Here is a 17,404-nt window from a genome sequence, read left to right on the forward strand (position 1 = left end):
AATTGAGATAAACATCTGTGTTATCCTGGGAACTTGCATCTACATACCCAAGAGGATATCACTGTGGATATTCATTTAAAACTCTATATTCATAAAGTAAAACTTACAGATAGGACTAGCATATGAATTCAAAAAAGGTAGAGAATTTTGTGTACTTCGGTCACCTATTTTTATCGCTAATACCTAGAGCAATATCTGACACAATGTAGGCACTCAATGAATCTTTGTTGAATAAAGGAATAAAACGAATATATTTTTAGTATATTTGTTGAATGAAAGAACACCAAAATTTCTTATATCTGAAAAAGTATAAAGCTCATGTGCTTATTTTCATAGATTAGAATCTAGGAAATGAAAATTATCTTGTTGCAAAACAACTTCTAAATTTGTTAGAATATCATTGTATTAGTCAGGGTTCTCCAGAGAGACAGAATCAACAGGATATGTTATAATTATATGAGAGAGATTTATTAGGGGAATTAGCTCACATGGCTATGAAGAAAAGTCCCACAATAGGCCTTCTATAAACTGGATGCCAGTAGCATGGCTCAGTCCACGTCCAAAGGCCTCAGAATCAGGGAAGCTGATGGTGTCCTTGGTGTAAGTCCTGGAACCCAAAAGCTGAAGAGTATCAAGCTCTGATGTCCATGGACAGGAGAGAAGAGTGTATCCCAGCTCCAGCAGATCAAGAGACAGCTTCATCTCTTTCCTCTGTCTTTTGTTCTCTCCCGACCCCCAGTGGATTGGATGGTTCCCACCCACACTGAGGGTGGGTCTTTCCCACCCAGGCCACTCAGACTCTCATACTAATCTCTGCTGGAAACACCCTCATGGACACACCTGAAAAGATTGCTTTACCAGGTTTCTCAGCATTCCTTCATCTAACCAAGTTGACATCTAGAATTAACCTTCACAATCATTTTTGTCAACATAGTCAAAATGACTACCTGTGTCAGTGTACAAAGTAATACTCTTATGAATGGGTTTAAGATTTCATTAAAGCCACAGCTATAAATTAGGACTAGTACCTTTGTTTTCTACTCCTGAGATGCTCTCATGAATGTGGAGGTGTTATACTCCCAAAGTAAACTAGATTTGATTTATAACAAAATGACAGAAACAACAAAACAAAAATCAACCCAAACCAAACCCAAACAAAAAAACTTGTTTTCTCTCAGTACAATTTTGTTTGTCTTTCTTCCATTTACAGTGACCTCTCTTTAAAATATGGTCCAAGTAGAAAACACTAATATAATAAATATCTATGAATGTGGTGATAAAGTATCCCTCTGACAAAGAGTATAGGAGCATTTTAATTTGAGAGCCACAATAAATACATAATTGGAATATTTTAAAGCTTTTTATTCTGTCCCCTGATTTATACATGTGCGTTAATGAACTAGAATGGTATCAACTAATTCATAGGTCGAGCATACGTTCATGTTGTAATAGAAGACTTTTGAAGCATTTAGAGAAGGAAGAAGTTTTTACACGTACTTGAATGGTTTTGGTGTTAACTTGTTGACATACCTGGATATACCAGAAAATGCTTTTAATTTCCCTCTAATGTTGTGAGTTAAGAGAGTTGTCAATGTAAAACTAGGCCTCTCTTCACTCATCTCTTGTATAAGGCACAAAGGTTTGTTTTCTACCTTATTGACTTTATTAGGAAAAAAATTTTTTTCTGAAAATCAATGTTTATGTTCTTCATCATTCATCCCAGAATCACATCATCACACTCCTCCAAACCTGTGATGATTATGGAAGGAAATGGGTCACATGCAATTGGGTGATTTTGGGCAATACATTAATAAAAAAAATATATATATATATTGAGGTAACCGTAGTTACTATTTAGTTTTCATTGGCTACAAAAATTATTTGTGATGTGTGGCTCTATTTTATTTTTTGTTTTAAAATAGAAGTATTAAAGTATGTATATGGGATTTAAATGCTGTTAGGGAAATATATATACCCTCTCTTCATCAGAACATCAATAATACTTCTCTGGGAAGTTCTTGGTTGCATAATCTGAAATCTCTCAGAAAAAGATAAGTTGTCAAATATATTACGATGATTACATTTCCTTTGTTTCTCCTGAAAATCCATCTGCGGAGCTTAGGTTAAAAAACATGTAGGCAGACAAAATAAAATTGTGACATAACTAAATATAGCTGTAACTTCTCTGTTTTTACTAAGCCAAGGTCATTAACTGTCTGCCAAGATTTTGGAGACCATATGAAATTGAAATTACAATCCATTGCACTTCCGGTCCTGGGTACAATTGAAGCAAGAAAAGGCTATGTGATGACATTTCCGGCACATACATTACATTTACCAACGTTGAGACATGAAAACCGAAAGAGTCATGTCAACTTTCTATGAAAGAACACTCTCATTGTCTCGGCAGGAGTCAGATGTTAGGAAAAACAGCATACTCCAATTAAGCAAGAAATGAAAGCTCATTATTTACATAATCTAAGTAGATAAACGTATAATTATAGTGTACTTAGAGATTGCATATTATTTCTTCCAGTTGTCTTTATTTCTGAGCCATTCCTGGGGGAAATGTGAGGTGAGCAAGCAGTGCCTCAGTCCACCTCTCAAACTACAGTCATGTAATTCATGGAACAGTAGGTGCTATTTGTTAAGTATGATTTTTAAATTGCTATAAATGAATTTTCTTGTTGTATCTCTGACAACAAGAGTAGTGATTAGTTTCTTGATATCTACCTGAAAATAGGTCATCTGATAATAACCTACCAATCTTTTTAACCATTCTTGCATTTCTCAGTATATATGTTACACTTTGTGAATTTAGGAAGTTTTATTCTTCAGAGCAGCCAGAAAAAGAACTAGTGTGTGAATATTACACCAATGTGACTCCTGAACTAGATCCAAAATGCTTATGTCTATTAAAAATCTTGAACAAACTAACTACTTTGTCCATTGGCGACTATAGATAATCTGTGGGACCTCAAAGACTCCAGCTTTCTTTTGGGACAATTATAAATATGTAAATACAGTGAGGATCTGCTGGCACTGAGAAGAGAACAAAGTCCAACATATATAGTCTGGATGTGGTTTTAGAAGAGCCACAGTTGATTTCCTTCATACCACAAAACTGACCAGATATGTTTAAAACAATTTTACGAAGAGCAAAATATATATGTACGAGTATGTATGTACATATATGTATGGGTATAGTATGTGCATATGTGTATATACAGTACAAGTATATACACACACTTACAATAGAATATCTGGTTTGAAAACATGCCATCATCTCTTTATCATTGTTGACTTTAAATAATGCCTTATGTTAGTACTTAGTCTAAATAATTATATACATTCTTTTTTCTTCTAAATTATTTTTTGTTTGTTTGTTTTGGCAGCTGGCTGGCAAAGAGATCTGAACCCTTCACCTTGGTGTTATCAGCATCACACTCTAACCAACTGAGCTAACCAGCCAGCCCTAAATAATTATATACATTATTGATGTGAATAAGATTTTAGTTTAATAGGAAAAGCTTGGTGGCTTCATTGACTCCAGATTTAATTTCTATGGCAGAAACTTATGGGTTTTTTTATAACTTGGTTCTTAAGAGTTTGGAAAATATTAATGTCATTTATAGTACAAGAATGTGTTATGTGCATTTAAATATTACCTCTAAGTTAAATTTGGATATGACATTGAACCTTTGGTCCAAAATTGCTAGACTCAGATGTACATAATTGACTCATTTTGATTTTGTAACTGACAGCACTAAAGGTTTACTTAGGTTTTGTTGTTGGAATTGAATGCATATGCATGTACAAGGTAACCTGTTTTAAAATGAGCTTTATTGATATAATATTGCTTTAAGGAATTCTTCTGAATATTCTACATCAAGCATTGTAAGTGCCTCAATCCTGCTAGTCTTTCCTTTATTATGAAAGCACATTGATACTATAATAGAAAGTCAGTTTATTTTTATTTTTTAGTGTAAATTTTTAATTTACTTGGACAAATTAGAATATGGCTATTTCTAAAGTGAATTAATGTCCTCGAACATACTAACAAACTAACTAAAGGACAACTTTAATGACTAGTCTATAAAATAAGTGTGTAGGTTTCTATGTGATATATACTTATCTATACATGCTTCAACAATTTCTCTTTGTATTCAAATATGGTATTCAAAATCTGTACGACAAAGCATTTTACTTGTTATTTATATGTATTTGTTACTGATAATTACCACCTGTATGTGTTTGTTAAGGAGGTTAGGGGTAGGAGCACAGGCTTGTAGCAGGAAGACCAGTTAATATGCTGTTGTGTTCATGGAGGTGATGGATGTAAACCTGAACTTGAGCAGTGTCAGTGAGACTGCTGAGGAGGCTATGGATGCATAAGATGTTATGTCAGAATGCATGTGATCCAGTCATTAATATTTTTTAAAACTTCCCAGGTGACTCCAACATACAGCTCAGTTTGAGAATCACTAATCACTGTTAGATTTTAGGGTGTCAGGAAGAGGCTGACTTCTAGGTTTCTTGCTTATTTGTGTGAATAGTGATGCCATTTATCATGACAAAATCCTCTAGGAGGAACAATTTTATGCCCCCCAAAAACAGCAGTTTTTTTGTTGGTGATGGTCCTTTTGGTCAAATGAAGTTCAAAGCATGTATGGAACATCTAAGAATTCAGTGAAGAGGTCTCATGCACTTCGTAGTCATTGTAGAAAAGTGATAGTTGAACTCATGGATTTATCCAGGGAGTGTGCAACGAGTCCAGGAAAACAACAACACTTAGAGGTCAGCAGAGGAAGAGGAGCTTGGGTCTTGACCGGTGAAAATGGTGATCAGAGGAGAAGCAAGGAGGTGAAAGGGAAAGGCGAGGGGGTGTCAAAGAAACAATGAAATAGAGACTTACCCATGGGAGGTAGGAGTCAGAAGTAGCACATGGGCAAATATCCGTGATGGTTTTTTTCAGTTTAGGAGTGAAGCTATTTTCTGTTTGAGACGTGTATTGTTCAGAAGCCCCAAACTCAGATTGTTCAAAGTAACTTCCCCCTCACAGCTGTACAACAAGGTATTTTATTTGTTACTTTGAGCATCTTACAAACATAAAGGGAGGGACGTTTGTGTGTATGTGCCTGTGTGTACTCTCATGCATGTGCTCACACATGGGTGTGTTGAAATGATTGTGTATCCAACTATTACATATTCTTTTTACATGATTAGCTGGCATTGTAAGGGAGGAGTCTCTGCACACATACTTCTATATACCTAAGTAATTCTAGAAGTAGGAAAGAAAAGACCAGTGTGACAGTTTGGTTAAGCTTGAGCAACATCTCCCCAGCAACATTCCTCCCACCACTTCTTCCATCAGGGAATTCTGGAGAAACATGCATGTAACCAGTAGGCTCCTATGGATGGTAGACGTGGCCAGATTTAAACTTGTGACCATTACACACTGGAACTCTCTCCTTTCCTTGGAAGTCTTTTATTCCAAACATATGTTCTATATTAGTGTTTCTCAAGCTTGGCTGCACATGAGAATAAAATCTCAATGCCCGGGCTTCAATCCAGATCAATTATATCAATATGTATAGGACACAATCATGAATATTTTGAAAAACTTTCCAAAATATGATGATTTCAGTGTGCAACCAAGGTCGAGAATCATTTTTTCTGTATCACATTGGTCTGTCCAACAACGTTTCCATAAATCCACATTAACTAAAAGTGTGTTTCTGTTTTTCTGCTAACATATCATTACCAAGCACTCGAGCAGTACTTTTAACAATTTTACAGGCAAGCTCAGTAAATGCAGATTTGGGGGTTGTGTTAGCCCAGGCAGGCATTTAAAAATCCTATAGGCTGGGTGGCTTAAACAACTCAAATTAATTTTCTCTCAGTACAGGAGATTGGAAATCTAAGATCGGGGTGCCAGCATGGTTGGGTGTTTGGTTTGCAGACGGCTGCTTTTCATTGTGTCCTAACATGGCTTTTCCTCAATGCATGCACTAACGGAAGAGGGAGAGCAGGCTTTCTAGTGTCTCTTTATAAGGGCTTTTACTCTATCAGACCAGGGCCCCACCCACATGAACTCATCTAACCCTAATTACCTCCCAAAGGCCCCCTCTCCAAATACCCTCACATTAGGAGTTAGGGCTTCAATGTATGGATTTGGGGAGTGGGAACAGAATTCAGTCCTTAGCAGGGGTCACTATGCAATTCTCTGCTGTCAGTACCATTAAACCAGGAGAATTATATTGGAACAAGCGTTAATTCAATGTAGTCCAGGACTTTGTCTTTTGGTTTCATATATGTCAGTGGTGACATTTATGTAACTGTACAATAAGCTGTGACAATTTAACCAGATTTGTTTCACTGTCAAAAAGTGCTAAGCAAACAACAACAACAACAAAAAAAGCAGAATAACTTTGAACAGAACCAGACTTTTTTTTAAATAGATATTTAGTTTAGTTTGGAGCTGCTCAGTACCTTTGGATTTGCTTTTCTATTATCTTGGTGAACTCAGTGGACAAAGTAGAGTGTTGTTTATGCAAGACAATTTGGTGGCAGAATTAATCTTGGTAGTGCTGCTGAATGTTTTCAGTCTCATATGTGTTCTCCCTGAAATCTGATGGATATAACATTATTATTATTTTTTTAATTCTAAGTGAATTTTAGGGCATCCCATTGTGCTTGTTGCAGATAAGTTCACGATATCTTTAATAACTTCCTGTATGTGTGTACTGAAAATTTATTCTATTCAGTTAAATCAAGGGATTGTATTCTGTTCTGTGCCTAGTATCCAGAGTGAAAAATTCCCATTTCTAATTTTGAGGCTTAAACGTTGCAAGGGTTTGTCTGTGTTGTGTAATTACAGTGGCATTTGGGTTTATCAGTGTGTATAAGTATGTTTATTAGGGAAGGAAGAGTGGGGCTAGAGGGTAAGCAAAGAGGGATTCTTGTCAGACTCCTTTATCCCTGTTCAGATTTGTAAGTGGCCTATATTACATGCAGACTAAAAATAGAGCAGATAATTTGCAGCAAGTATAAAAAATATCTTTACGATCATATACCTGACAGGGACTTAGCAGTTAGAATATACAGAGAGTGTTATGAAGTAGAAGAAAGGAGGCATAGTATGGAAGAGTGTTGATGGTGATCTGTTAGTGATGTGAGCCCAAGGGGGATAAAAAGGGTCTGTGTTATTCATTTCTGTCTCACCTAGCATGTCACAAGAGGCAGTGCACATTACAGGTGTGCAGGGATTATTTGGTGACTAAATGAGTGATCACAGAACAATCAGAAGACCTGTGAGAATATAAAATTCAGTCAATCGTAGAAAGCTTTGTGGAACTCTCCCTTTAAGTTTGGAAAAAATCACTACACACAAGGAAACAGGATGCAGAACTAAAGTCCAACCACAGTATAAGGTGAAAACCAAACCCATTTGTTGATCAATTCAGGGACATATGCTACAGAGCTCCTCCTGATCTGATAGCTCTTTTACTCAGGATCTTTGGGCATCTCTCTGTCTTTCTGCTATTACTGGATATAGTGTGCATGGTTATTTATCTTAATTTCTAAACAGATTCTACCACTAGGTGAGTGAAAGAGACTTGAGTCTCTACAGTGATTTTACATTAGCAAGTAGTTTTGAACTCATACCAAATAAGCATGACTCTAAAGCACTTCATATCTCAGTGATTAGCCAAAAATAATTTTTATCTGTGCAGTTTCCTGTTCAAGTATCCAAAATGGGGTTAGTAACAGAACCTACTCACTAGACCGCAGTGAGAGCCTGATCTGTGCAGGTGTGTTGTCACTCTTATTAACCAGGTGAGGCACTTTTATTGTCCATGGTGCATAGGCTGTCCTACAATGCAATCACTTCACTTTGGTGAAGACTGAGATACATTTTTCTGAGCCATAGATAGCACGTTCTTCTAGGTACATTGGGCAATTAACACATAATACTGATATATAATTAATTGGTTGCACATATTAGAGTAAATATTAATTAGGCAAAGTAGCAGATGTTCAATATCAAACTGGAGAGTTAGATACAGAAGATTGCTATTTTATAGGATGAATATACAAAGAGATTTTTCAGAGAAACACCAGACTTCCCCATTGCAGGAGGTTAGCCTACTGACAATTAGGGAAGACTGACTGTGAGCCTCTGAAGGTGAATCAAAACTGGCAAAACATGTTGGAGACTATCCAGAAGTGATTGTTTTCTTCCATTTAGTGAGTAAGGGCAAAACCAAAAATGAGAATGCTAGAAAAATGCAGAAGTCTCTATTTCTACAATGTAACCTAAGTTTAATAAAACCCATGAATAAAGAGAGTCATACATTTTTAAGTTTTAACCTTTAAGCAAAAATGTAATAACCTGTGTTAATTGAAAAAAAAAAAAAGAAAATATATTTGGTCATTTTTTTTCTTTATCATTTCCACATAATTCGTGCGGGTATACTGTAATGCTAGAAAGCTAATGTAACATATCACTTCGGGGTAGAAATAAAGTAATCATCCCACTCTGCTTCTCTTACCTTGATTCATTGCTCAAATATTTCTATTCTTGGAACATTACCGCAGCTTTGGTGCTAGGAAAATTGCTGGCAGAGGAAGAATGATTCTGCAGCCTCTTTTCCTTTGCAATTTTCGCACCATGCCAATGTCTAACTTTGCAATCCCGCCATCTAGTGTTCAAATGTGCTCAATACTGTAGCTCACAAAATGCCTTACTTCATTAGAAGTGAAATAATATGGAAGTAACAAGCAAGTTACCTTAAAAACAGTGTGCTTGAGGGGAGTCAGTGTAATGAACAGATCATCAATGAAATGCCAGGACAGATTCCTTGTTAAATATATCTTTCTTGTTTATCGTTATTGTCTCACTTATTCCTGAGTTTATAGTTATTAATAAATATTTAATATGCTCTATTTATATAGTCACAGCATTTTACGTAACATATTCTGTATATTGAAATATGTACTTATTTATTTTATATTTTATTTTATGTTCTTCTTTGAACCTACTATAGCTTTAAAAAAATTGTCATTGACTCTGAAGGCAAACAAACCCAACCCAGTGATGATGGTGAACCAGATTAGAGTGGTATCCAAAGGCGGAAATAGTTTGATGGAGTATTTAATGTCACTGCATATCCTGCCCTGTGCTATGGTTTTCTTACTATTAGTGACTGTACCTTCAAGGGTCAGATGCTTTGCTATTTGGCAAGAGAAACAGAGGGCTTCAATAGACATGAAATAAAGCGGTTTGCTAGAAAAAATACAAAACAAAAAAACCCTTAGTGTCTTCTTTGTCTTACCATTGAGACTATTTTAGGTCTATCTTTTTTTAAAAAAATTGGAAATTACTTTTATGAACTAATGAGCTTGGTCACAGTTTTCAAAATGTCCTGGAAACATGATTTTTATTTTCTTTACAAGTCTTTAAGATGACCTTTTCTATATTATCAGTTCAGAATTTTAAAAGAAAAAATGTATTTATTTATTTATGAAAAGAATAAAATTAATTAATTTAAACAACCCCTATCAAATCACCTCTATCATTTTAACATCTGCAAAATGGTTAACAATAGGCCTGTTCTGACAGATCTCAAAGTCAAAATGGAAAGCCTCAGCCCCTGCCATAGGCAGGTGAAGTTCTGTGGTCCGTGAGGATGCTGCCTCCTGCTCAAACCTTATTGAGCCCGACCCTGAGCGCTGGTCTTTCCAGCTTTTTGTCAGTTCTTCAAGAACATGAGCTTCCCTCCCACTTTAGGTTCTTTCCCTTCCTTGCTTTATCAGAATGCCTTCCTCCGTTCTGCTCTGAGTTAGTTCATTCTTATACACCTTTCAGATCTTGGCCCAAGCATCATTTCCTCAGAGAACCCCCACCAAATACTAGATTAGTCCTCTCTTGTTATCAGATGGCATACAATAATTTTCCTTATTAACAGGCACCACACTTTGTAATTACATACTTGTATTTTCATTGGCTTAATATCTTCTGCCCCCACTAGGTTACAAGTTATGAGCAGGCTAGAATAATGCATTTTTTAAAAATCCCTGGGGTCCTAGCCACTGTGTTTTCTATATGACCTAATACAGAGTAGGTGTGCAGGAAATACCTGATGAAATCAACCCGTGAGTTCAAAGTTGAGGACTAAAATGCCCAGTACCCCAGCTCATATAGTTTTGTGAAGTCGACTCTGCTTCTAGACTAGACAACCTTTGGGATAAGAGAATGTTCACTGAGGCAGGAAATCCCAGTGCCTGCATGCCATCTTCTCAAGTCATAGTCCTCTGGGAATGTGTTGCTCCCTGCATCATAGCCTGGGAGTGAGGGGTATGTTCTCACTACTTACAGAATCCCCAGACTTGTTCGTTACTACTCTTGCTGATTCAAGGGAATCAATCAACCTTTCATGCTCCTGCTACTTCTCCCCTAAAATAAAAAACAAAAAACAAAACAAAAAGAACCTTCTTTCTGTCTTTACTGTCATCCGTCTTCATTAACAGGCACTAGGAGGATAGAGAGAACAAAACATAAATTAATATTTCAATAAATTATCCTGCCACTCTGCTATTCAGCAGAGGATAAAAATAAACTGTGCAGGTTATGTGAAGAACATATTAAGTTTTCATTGTTTATTTTTGTAATATTTCTCTTCTCATTCTAGAAGACTCTAAGGATTCCCAATTATCTTAGAAAATTAGATAAGCAATTATTCTGAGAGTTAAACATCTTCAAAATGAGCTCTGCTTAAAAAGCTGCAGCATGTCATACTATGCCTCAAGTATCTATAACCGTTCACCAATGTCTTCTCAAAAAAGAATCTAACATTTTAAGAGACAAAGTGAGGATTCAGAAGGAACTAATTTTGACATTGAAAGCACATACACACATATGTAGATTTGATGTTTTTTGTTAGGTTGCATTATATTTTATTTAAGGTCTGATATGTTCTCATTGTTTTCTAAAGTTAACACTTTTTTGTGTGTATTTTCATCAAATGCACACAAAAGAAAAATGCTTGAACTTTCAGATATCTTCAAACTCCACTGAGGGTTCTAAGTGTCCTTCTGTGTCCTCCTGCTCCACACCTGTGGTGGCCTAATAGGCAATACATTCGTGTGTGCCCCTGAAAACTGGATTGATTGATTCAATCGCCAACTTGAATTGAATTCTGACTCTTAGATGTAGATTTGATGAAAAAATAAATGGTGTAAAGTTCACTCCAAAGCCTATCTTCACATCTCTGTCTCCACAGCAACACAGACGTGCACACGGTGGCATCTCTTCTTAAACTGTATCTCCGAGAACTTCCAGAACCAGTTATTCCTTATGCGAAGTATGAAGATTTTTTGTCCTGCGCCAAACTGCTCAGCAAGGAGGAGGAAGCAGTGAGTCGATGCATTGATTTCCAAATAGGCTTTCGTTTGGGGTTTTCCTCAGTGTGCTCAGTGAGGAGATTTACAGTAATTTGTAAATTTCCCTTTGCCCTGTCCTTCAGTTGTTTTCCACTCTTCTGCGTATTGACAGAAGAGTGGAAAACACATTTAGACTTGCTACACACAGTCATGTGCCATTGCTGATTCTCTTTTTGATCAAAAACAATACGGGAATGATTTGTAACAATGAATATGCTAATACAAAATAAAAATAATTTAATTTAATCTTTCAAAAAAAGAAGAATACAGAATACGGCTGAATAAATGAAATCAGCTCTCCTTGCCACTGTGCTCCCCTAAATGGCTGATTGTGGTGCCACGTCAGGTCACATATGCCATCAAGAAGTGGTACCTTGTTTTGGAAACCCCTTTCCATAGTATGCCTCCAAACCACCCCAAACAAGGGCCTCTGTGAACCAAATCCTACCTACTTCCTGCTTTTTTAAACAGAAGTATTGATATAATTTATATACTGTACCATCAGGCTTTTTAAAGTGTATAATTCTGTGCTTTTTAGTAAATTCTCAGAGTTGTGCAACCACCATCAAAATCTAATTTTAGAATATTTACAACATTTTCATTACCCCAAGACAAATCCACATCCTCTCCCAATGCTCCTCTTTCCCAGTTCTTGGCAACTACTAATTCATTTTCTGTCCCTGTAAATTTGCATATTCTGGACATTTTGTATAAGTGTAATCATTTAATATGCTGTTTCTTGTGACTGGCTTCTTTGACTTTTCAAGGCTCATTCACACTTTACCACGTATCAGTATTTTGTTCTTTTTATTTCCAAGTAATATTCCATTATTCATCTATTTATCATTTGAAAGGCATTTGTTTCCATTGTTTGGCTATTTAGAAAAATGTTGCTATGAACATCCATGTACAAAATTTTGCATGAACGTGTGTTTTCGTTTCTCTTGGGTATATACCTGAAAGGTAGACTTGCACAATGTGTGCAGGTTCCTATTTCCCCAGTCATTACCATCACTGGCTGTTATCTGTCTTTCTTATCACAGCCATCCAAATATGCATGAAGTAGTAACTCACTGAGGTTTCAATGTCCTTTGCCTGAAGGCTAATGATGTTGAACAACTTTCATGTATTTATCGGCCATTTGTGTATTTTCTTTGGAGAAATATCTAGGCAGATCATTTCCGCATTTTGAATTGTGTTATTTGCCTTATTATTATTGAGTTGCAAGAGTTTGTGTAGTTTAGATTCAAGTTCCTTATCAGATATATGATTTGCAAATATTTTCTCCCGTTCTCTGGGTTTGTCTCTTTATTTTCTTGATGGTTTCCTTTGAAGCACAAATGTTTTAAATTTCAGTGAAGTCCATTTTCTTTTATATTTATTTATTTATTTTGTCCCTTGTGTTTTTTGTGTCATATCTAAAAAGCCTTTGTTCACACAGGTCACAAAGATTTACTACTATATTTCCTTCTAAGACTTTTATAGCTTTATCGTTCATTTTGAGTTCATTTTTGTCTATGGTATGAAGAAAGGTTCCAGCTTCATTTTTTTCCTTATGGATATCCAGTAGTCCCCAAACCCTTCGTTGAAAAGACTATTCTTTCTCCTCTTGGATTGTCTCAGCACCTTTGTGGTAAAGTCCATGTTTTGCAAATGGACTTTTATTCCATTTGTTATATGATATTATCTGTGGCTGCTTTTGTGCTAGAACAGAAGAGTTGAGTAGTTGATACAGAGATCATACGTCCCATAAATCCTAAAATATTTACTATCCAGCCCTTCACAAGGAGAAGAAATCAGATTGCAATATCCATTGGCTATTGGGGGGACCATTTACATTTTAGAGAAAGTTTTACAATGAGAAGAACCAAAGAAATTAATCCCTCATGAAATTTCCAGGAAGATCAGGCTTTTCACCTCTCCGCTCACCCCAAATGATACATTTTAGACATGAGCAGTCCTGGGACACTTATTTATCAGTAGGCATGTGTTTGTCTATGTTCTAAGCATGCTAAACATGGGAAGGACCTTCACACATTAAAGATGATTTTTTTTTTCAAATAACCTTATACTAAATGAGGCTATCTTTCTTTTTCAGTGGATTGTGAACAAATGCTAAAAATGTTAAAAGGGCTTCACTAAATCTATTTCTTCACAAATAGTACTTGTGGAGATAGTGGGGGGAAAAAAAACTATATGGCCATTTCCCACTTGCTTTAATTCCAAGGCCAACACATAGAATGATTACATTTATTCTCTTCTTCTTTGTACTCAGGGTGTTAAGGAATTAGCAAAGCAGGTGAAGAGTTTGCCAGTGGTCAATTACAACCTCCTCAAGTATATTTGCAGGTAAGAACTGTCCTAAAGACTAAACTAAACAAAACAAGACTGTATTTAACCCGACGCTAATTTATGTTTGACAATGAATAAAATCACATAACTGACCTGAGCTCCAGCGTTGGCCTCTGTAAAATTAAGAGGGTTGGCAAGCACTAAAATTGCTAGATTTTGTAATTTGAAATGTTTCTGAAGTTTCTCTTGCCTCTGCATATTAAAGATATGTTACTTTGAACTTCTGTAAAAGTTGTTTGTACTATGTAGGGAGTGGCATGCTTAGAAAAAATAGTGAAATATGGTACTAAAAACACATTTTATGCAGTTGTTTTAAAAATTGTATAAATATATTTATATATTATATTATATATTAATTATATAAATATATTTCTAAATGATTAATATATGGTAAGTGCTCAGTAAATATTATTTTCTTTTCATTTCTTTCCCACCTCAAAAGTCATTGAAAAGCCAATTGTAATTGAATTCTGCTAGTAAAAAAAGGCTTGTTTGAGAACCTATATTGTAAGTCTTTTTCTGCACAATAGAAAAATTTGACTTCTCTAGAAACATTCAAGCAGAGTTTTAATTTCAGGTATTTCAAATAAGAAATGATAGTTTGACTTTTTGTCTTCAGTTTTACTGTAGTTTAGGCTATACAACCATAGTGAACACGTGGAAATAGGCACCTTTTTTTAAAGTCATGGTGTGGCAGTTAAGAGCACAGACTATTGAGTAAGACTACCTGGGTTCAAATTTCAGCTCTGCCTCTTATTAACTCTGTGTCCTTGAAGATTCTTAATCTCTTCTGTGCCTTATGACTCTTATCTGTAAAATGGAGATAATAATAGTGCATATCTCATAGAGATGCTTCCATAAATTAATAAATTAGCACCATGACTGACACATAATAGTGCTATATAAATACATTATTTTTAATTTTCATCATTTCCTCTTGATCTCTTCAGTACAATTAGCAAGCCGTAATAGAAGTTGTTATAGAAATGAAGAGGGGATGGAAAATGAAAAAAAGCTGAAAGATATCAAAACAATTTCTCCTACTAAAATTATCTGGGAGAGGGCCATTTCATGCCTCTTATTCTTTAGTACCTAATAAATTGAAACAATTTGTACTTGCAATTTTTCATATCAGTAGAACTGACGTTTTAATTTCAACCATGTTTGATTTTATTTTTTAATAGACTATAAATTTGAAGCTCATAAATTACTCCCCAAAGAGTGTTGATTTCTCTTCTCTACAGTAAGGGATTGTACCAGATGATCTTATCTATAGTTCTCTAATTTGATATTTATATAAATTTAATGCTTTATTGAGGGATTGGAAAAGAATACATGTTCTTGATTCTCAAATCCATATTAGCATTGTTCAAACACACTTGTTCCTTTGATTGACAGAGAAAACCAAGCCAGGCCAGGCCAGAATGGATATTTGATAATTTGCAGTATATTTTTTCCACATTTGAGTGAGACATGTTTGAATTTCCTAAGAATTTTGTCTCCATACTCATCTTTGAACATACTCCAGTTCATAAATTTCCCAGTGATCCCTTACTTGAACTGAGAAATTTGATCCCATTGTGTTTTGATTATATTCTTATACCCAATAGGTTCTTGGATGAAGTACAGTCCTATTCAGGAGTTAACAAAATGAGTGTGCAGAACTTAGCAACTGTCTTTGGTCCTAATATCCTGCGCCCTAAAGTGGAAGATCCTTTGACCATCATGGAGGGTAAGTAAATGATTATCTTACACCCTCATTGAAAGAAGAATCAACTGTTCCATGTTTGGCCAGAACCTATTCAGCCTCTGAACAAACTAAGGAAATAAGTAAATCCATGGCAACTCCATTTATTGACTCAAGTTCTTTAAATGTAAAATTTTCTTTTTGGGAGTCAGGAATTTTTTTTTAGTTTACTAAGCATAAAATGTACTAAATTATTCCCCAGTAGCCTTGCAAGAATAATGGAAGTTTCATAAATCATCTGTAAAATATTATGCAAGAACTGAATACATCTAGTTCATTTTGTCAGTTCAATGCAATTTTCAGAAAATTCAAAAAGTTGTTAGTTTCACTTAATATATATTTATTAATTTTGGTTTTATTTCACTGATTTCAAGAGGTAAAGAAATTTGATCCTTTATAAGTCATTTCTGCTTATTTACTTGTGGTTTAAAACATGAAGGAATTAATGTTTTCCAAATGACAAAGTGTCTGAAATTATTTTCTACAGTGAACTACTACTTCTGTTTATTTCCATCAGGTCTCAGTGCTTGGGTTCCTTTCTTACATGTGCCATTAGTAGCACCATTGTTTTGGCAAACTAGCCTAATTGAACATTTAAGAATTTAATAGGGAAGAGGGAAGGAGAAGAAATAATTATCTTAAGTTGTACTCTGAGCTTATTTAGTCTAGAACAAAGTATTTCCCTCAATTGTGTTAATTTTACTCCCTGCTACTGTTCCTTTCCTGAAAATTTACCTCCAGTCCTCATATTGACGTTTTTCTAGCCAAGTGGTCCCCAAAATGTGGTCCACAGATAGCTGGGGGTCTCTGAGATACATTCAGAGATCCTTGGATACTTTCATAATCTACCAGGATGTTTTTTGCTCTTTCACTGTGTTGACATTTGCACTGATGGTGCAAAAGCAATGATGGGTAAAACAGCTGGCACCTTAGTATGAATCAAGGCTATGGTGCCAAACTCCATTAGCACCATATTCTTTACCACCACACATTTACGACAGGGGAGAAAATGCCAATTTCATTGAAGAATGCCTATGTTCAACAGTAAAAATATTAAATGTATTAAATCCCTGTCCTGGAGAACACATCTTTTTAATATTCTGAGCCCTATGTCTAAAGCACTTCTTCCACATACTGTTTTCAAAGTAATGCAATGAATGGCTCAAGGAAAGCATTGATGTGATCATTTGAGCTGAAAGCAGTGGTAGCTGCTTTTTCACAGAACTCCATTTTTACTCGAAAGAACAACTGACTAACTGTGGTTATTCAGACCTGAGCATTTGGCAGACATATTCTCAAAAATGAACTAAGTTAACCTTTCACTACAAGAAAAACACCTAGCAGAATTTGTTGCCATTGATAAAATTTAAATTTTCATGCAAAAAAAACTCCTATATCTAACACCTTGCACTTGGCAGCTTTCATAATACTTAGGAAATACTTTCCTGGTGAGATTAATGTTGATATTAACAAACATATCTTTGATACCGTAGATTTAAATGTGTCAACATTTGGAATATTTGCATAAGTCAGTGACTCTTCCAACTGGCCTGTTGTCACAAAGCCACATGTATGCAAAACATCCATTCACGTTAGCTTTTCTGACTCCACCGAGCTTGCTCTCTGAGACATCCTGGCTTTGATTTTAATGGGCCCTTCTCTGTCTTTCATCTCTATTGTCCTAGTCCTGCTTGATTTTGCTTCCACTACCAGTAGATTCCTCTCCATGTGGAGCCCTTTCTGGAAGGAAGTCCTGGCTGGTCAGTGTTACAAGTTCCTAGGGGCTAGAAGACTCTGACACCCTCAGACCTTACTACAGGCCACCTCTGCTGGATTAGGCGCATTCTCTCTCGATTTCAG

At 35.6% G+C, this 17,404-nt stretch overlaps 1 protein-coding gene across 5 annotated transcripts in view; it reads left to right on the forward strand.

Moving 5' to 3' along the window:
* The window catches only part of ARHGAP24 (Rho GTPase activating protein 24), a 710,372-nt gene that overhangs the window by 668,471 nt on the left and 24,497 nt on the right, over nucleotides 1–17,404 (forward strand). For all 5 annotated transcript variants that reach the window (XM_063107675.1, XM_063107673.1, XM_063107674.1 and 2 more), the window contains 3 exons: nucleotides 11,286–11,418; nucleotides 13,721–13,794; nucleotides 15,408–15,529. In XM_063107675.1, the coding sequence (XP_062963745.1) occupies nucleotides 11,286–11,418; nucleotides 13,721–13,794; nucleotides 15,408–15,529 (329 nt within the window). The remainder of the gene's footprint in view (nucleotides 1–11,285; nucleotides 11,419–13,720; nucleotides 13,795–15,407; nucleotides 15,530–17,404) is intronic.

The sequence above is a fragment of the Cynocephalus volans genome, chromosome 9 (genome assembly GCF_027409185.1).
Source record: "Cynocephalus volans isolate mCynVol1 chromosome 9, mCynVol1.pri, whole genome shotgun sequence".
Lineage (NCBI taxonomy): Eukaryota > Metazoa > Chordata > Mammalia > Dermoptera > Cynocephalidae > Cynocephalus > Cynocephalus volans.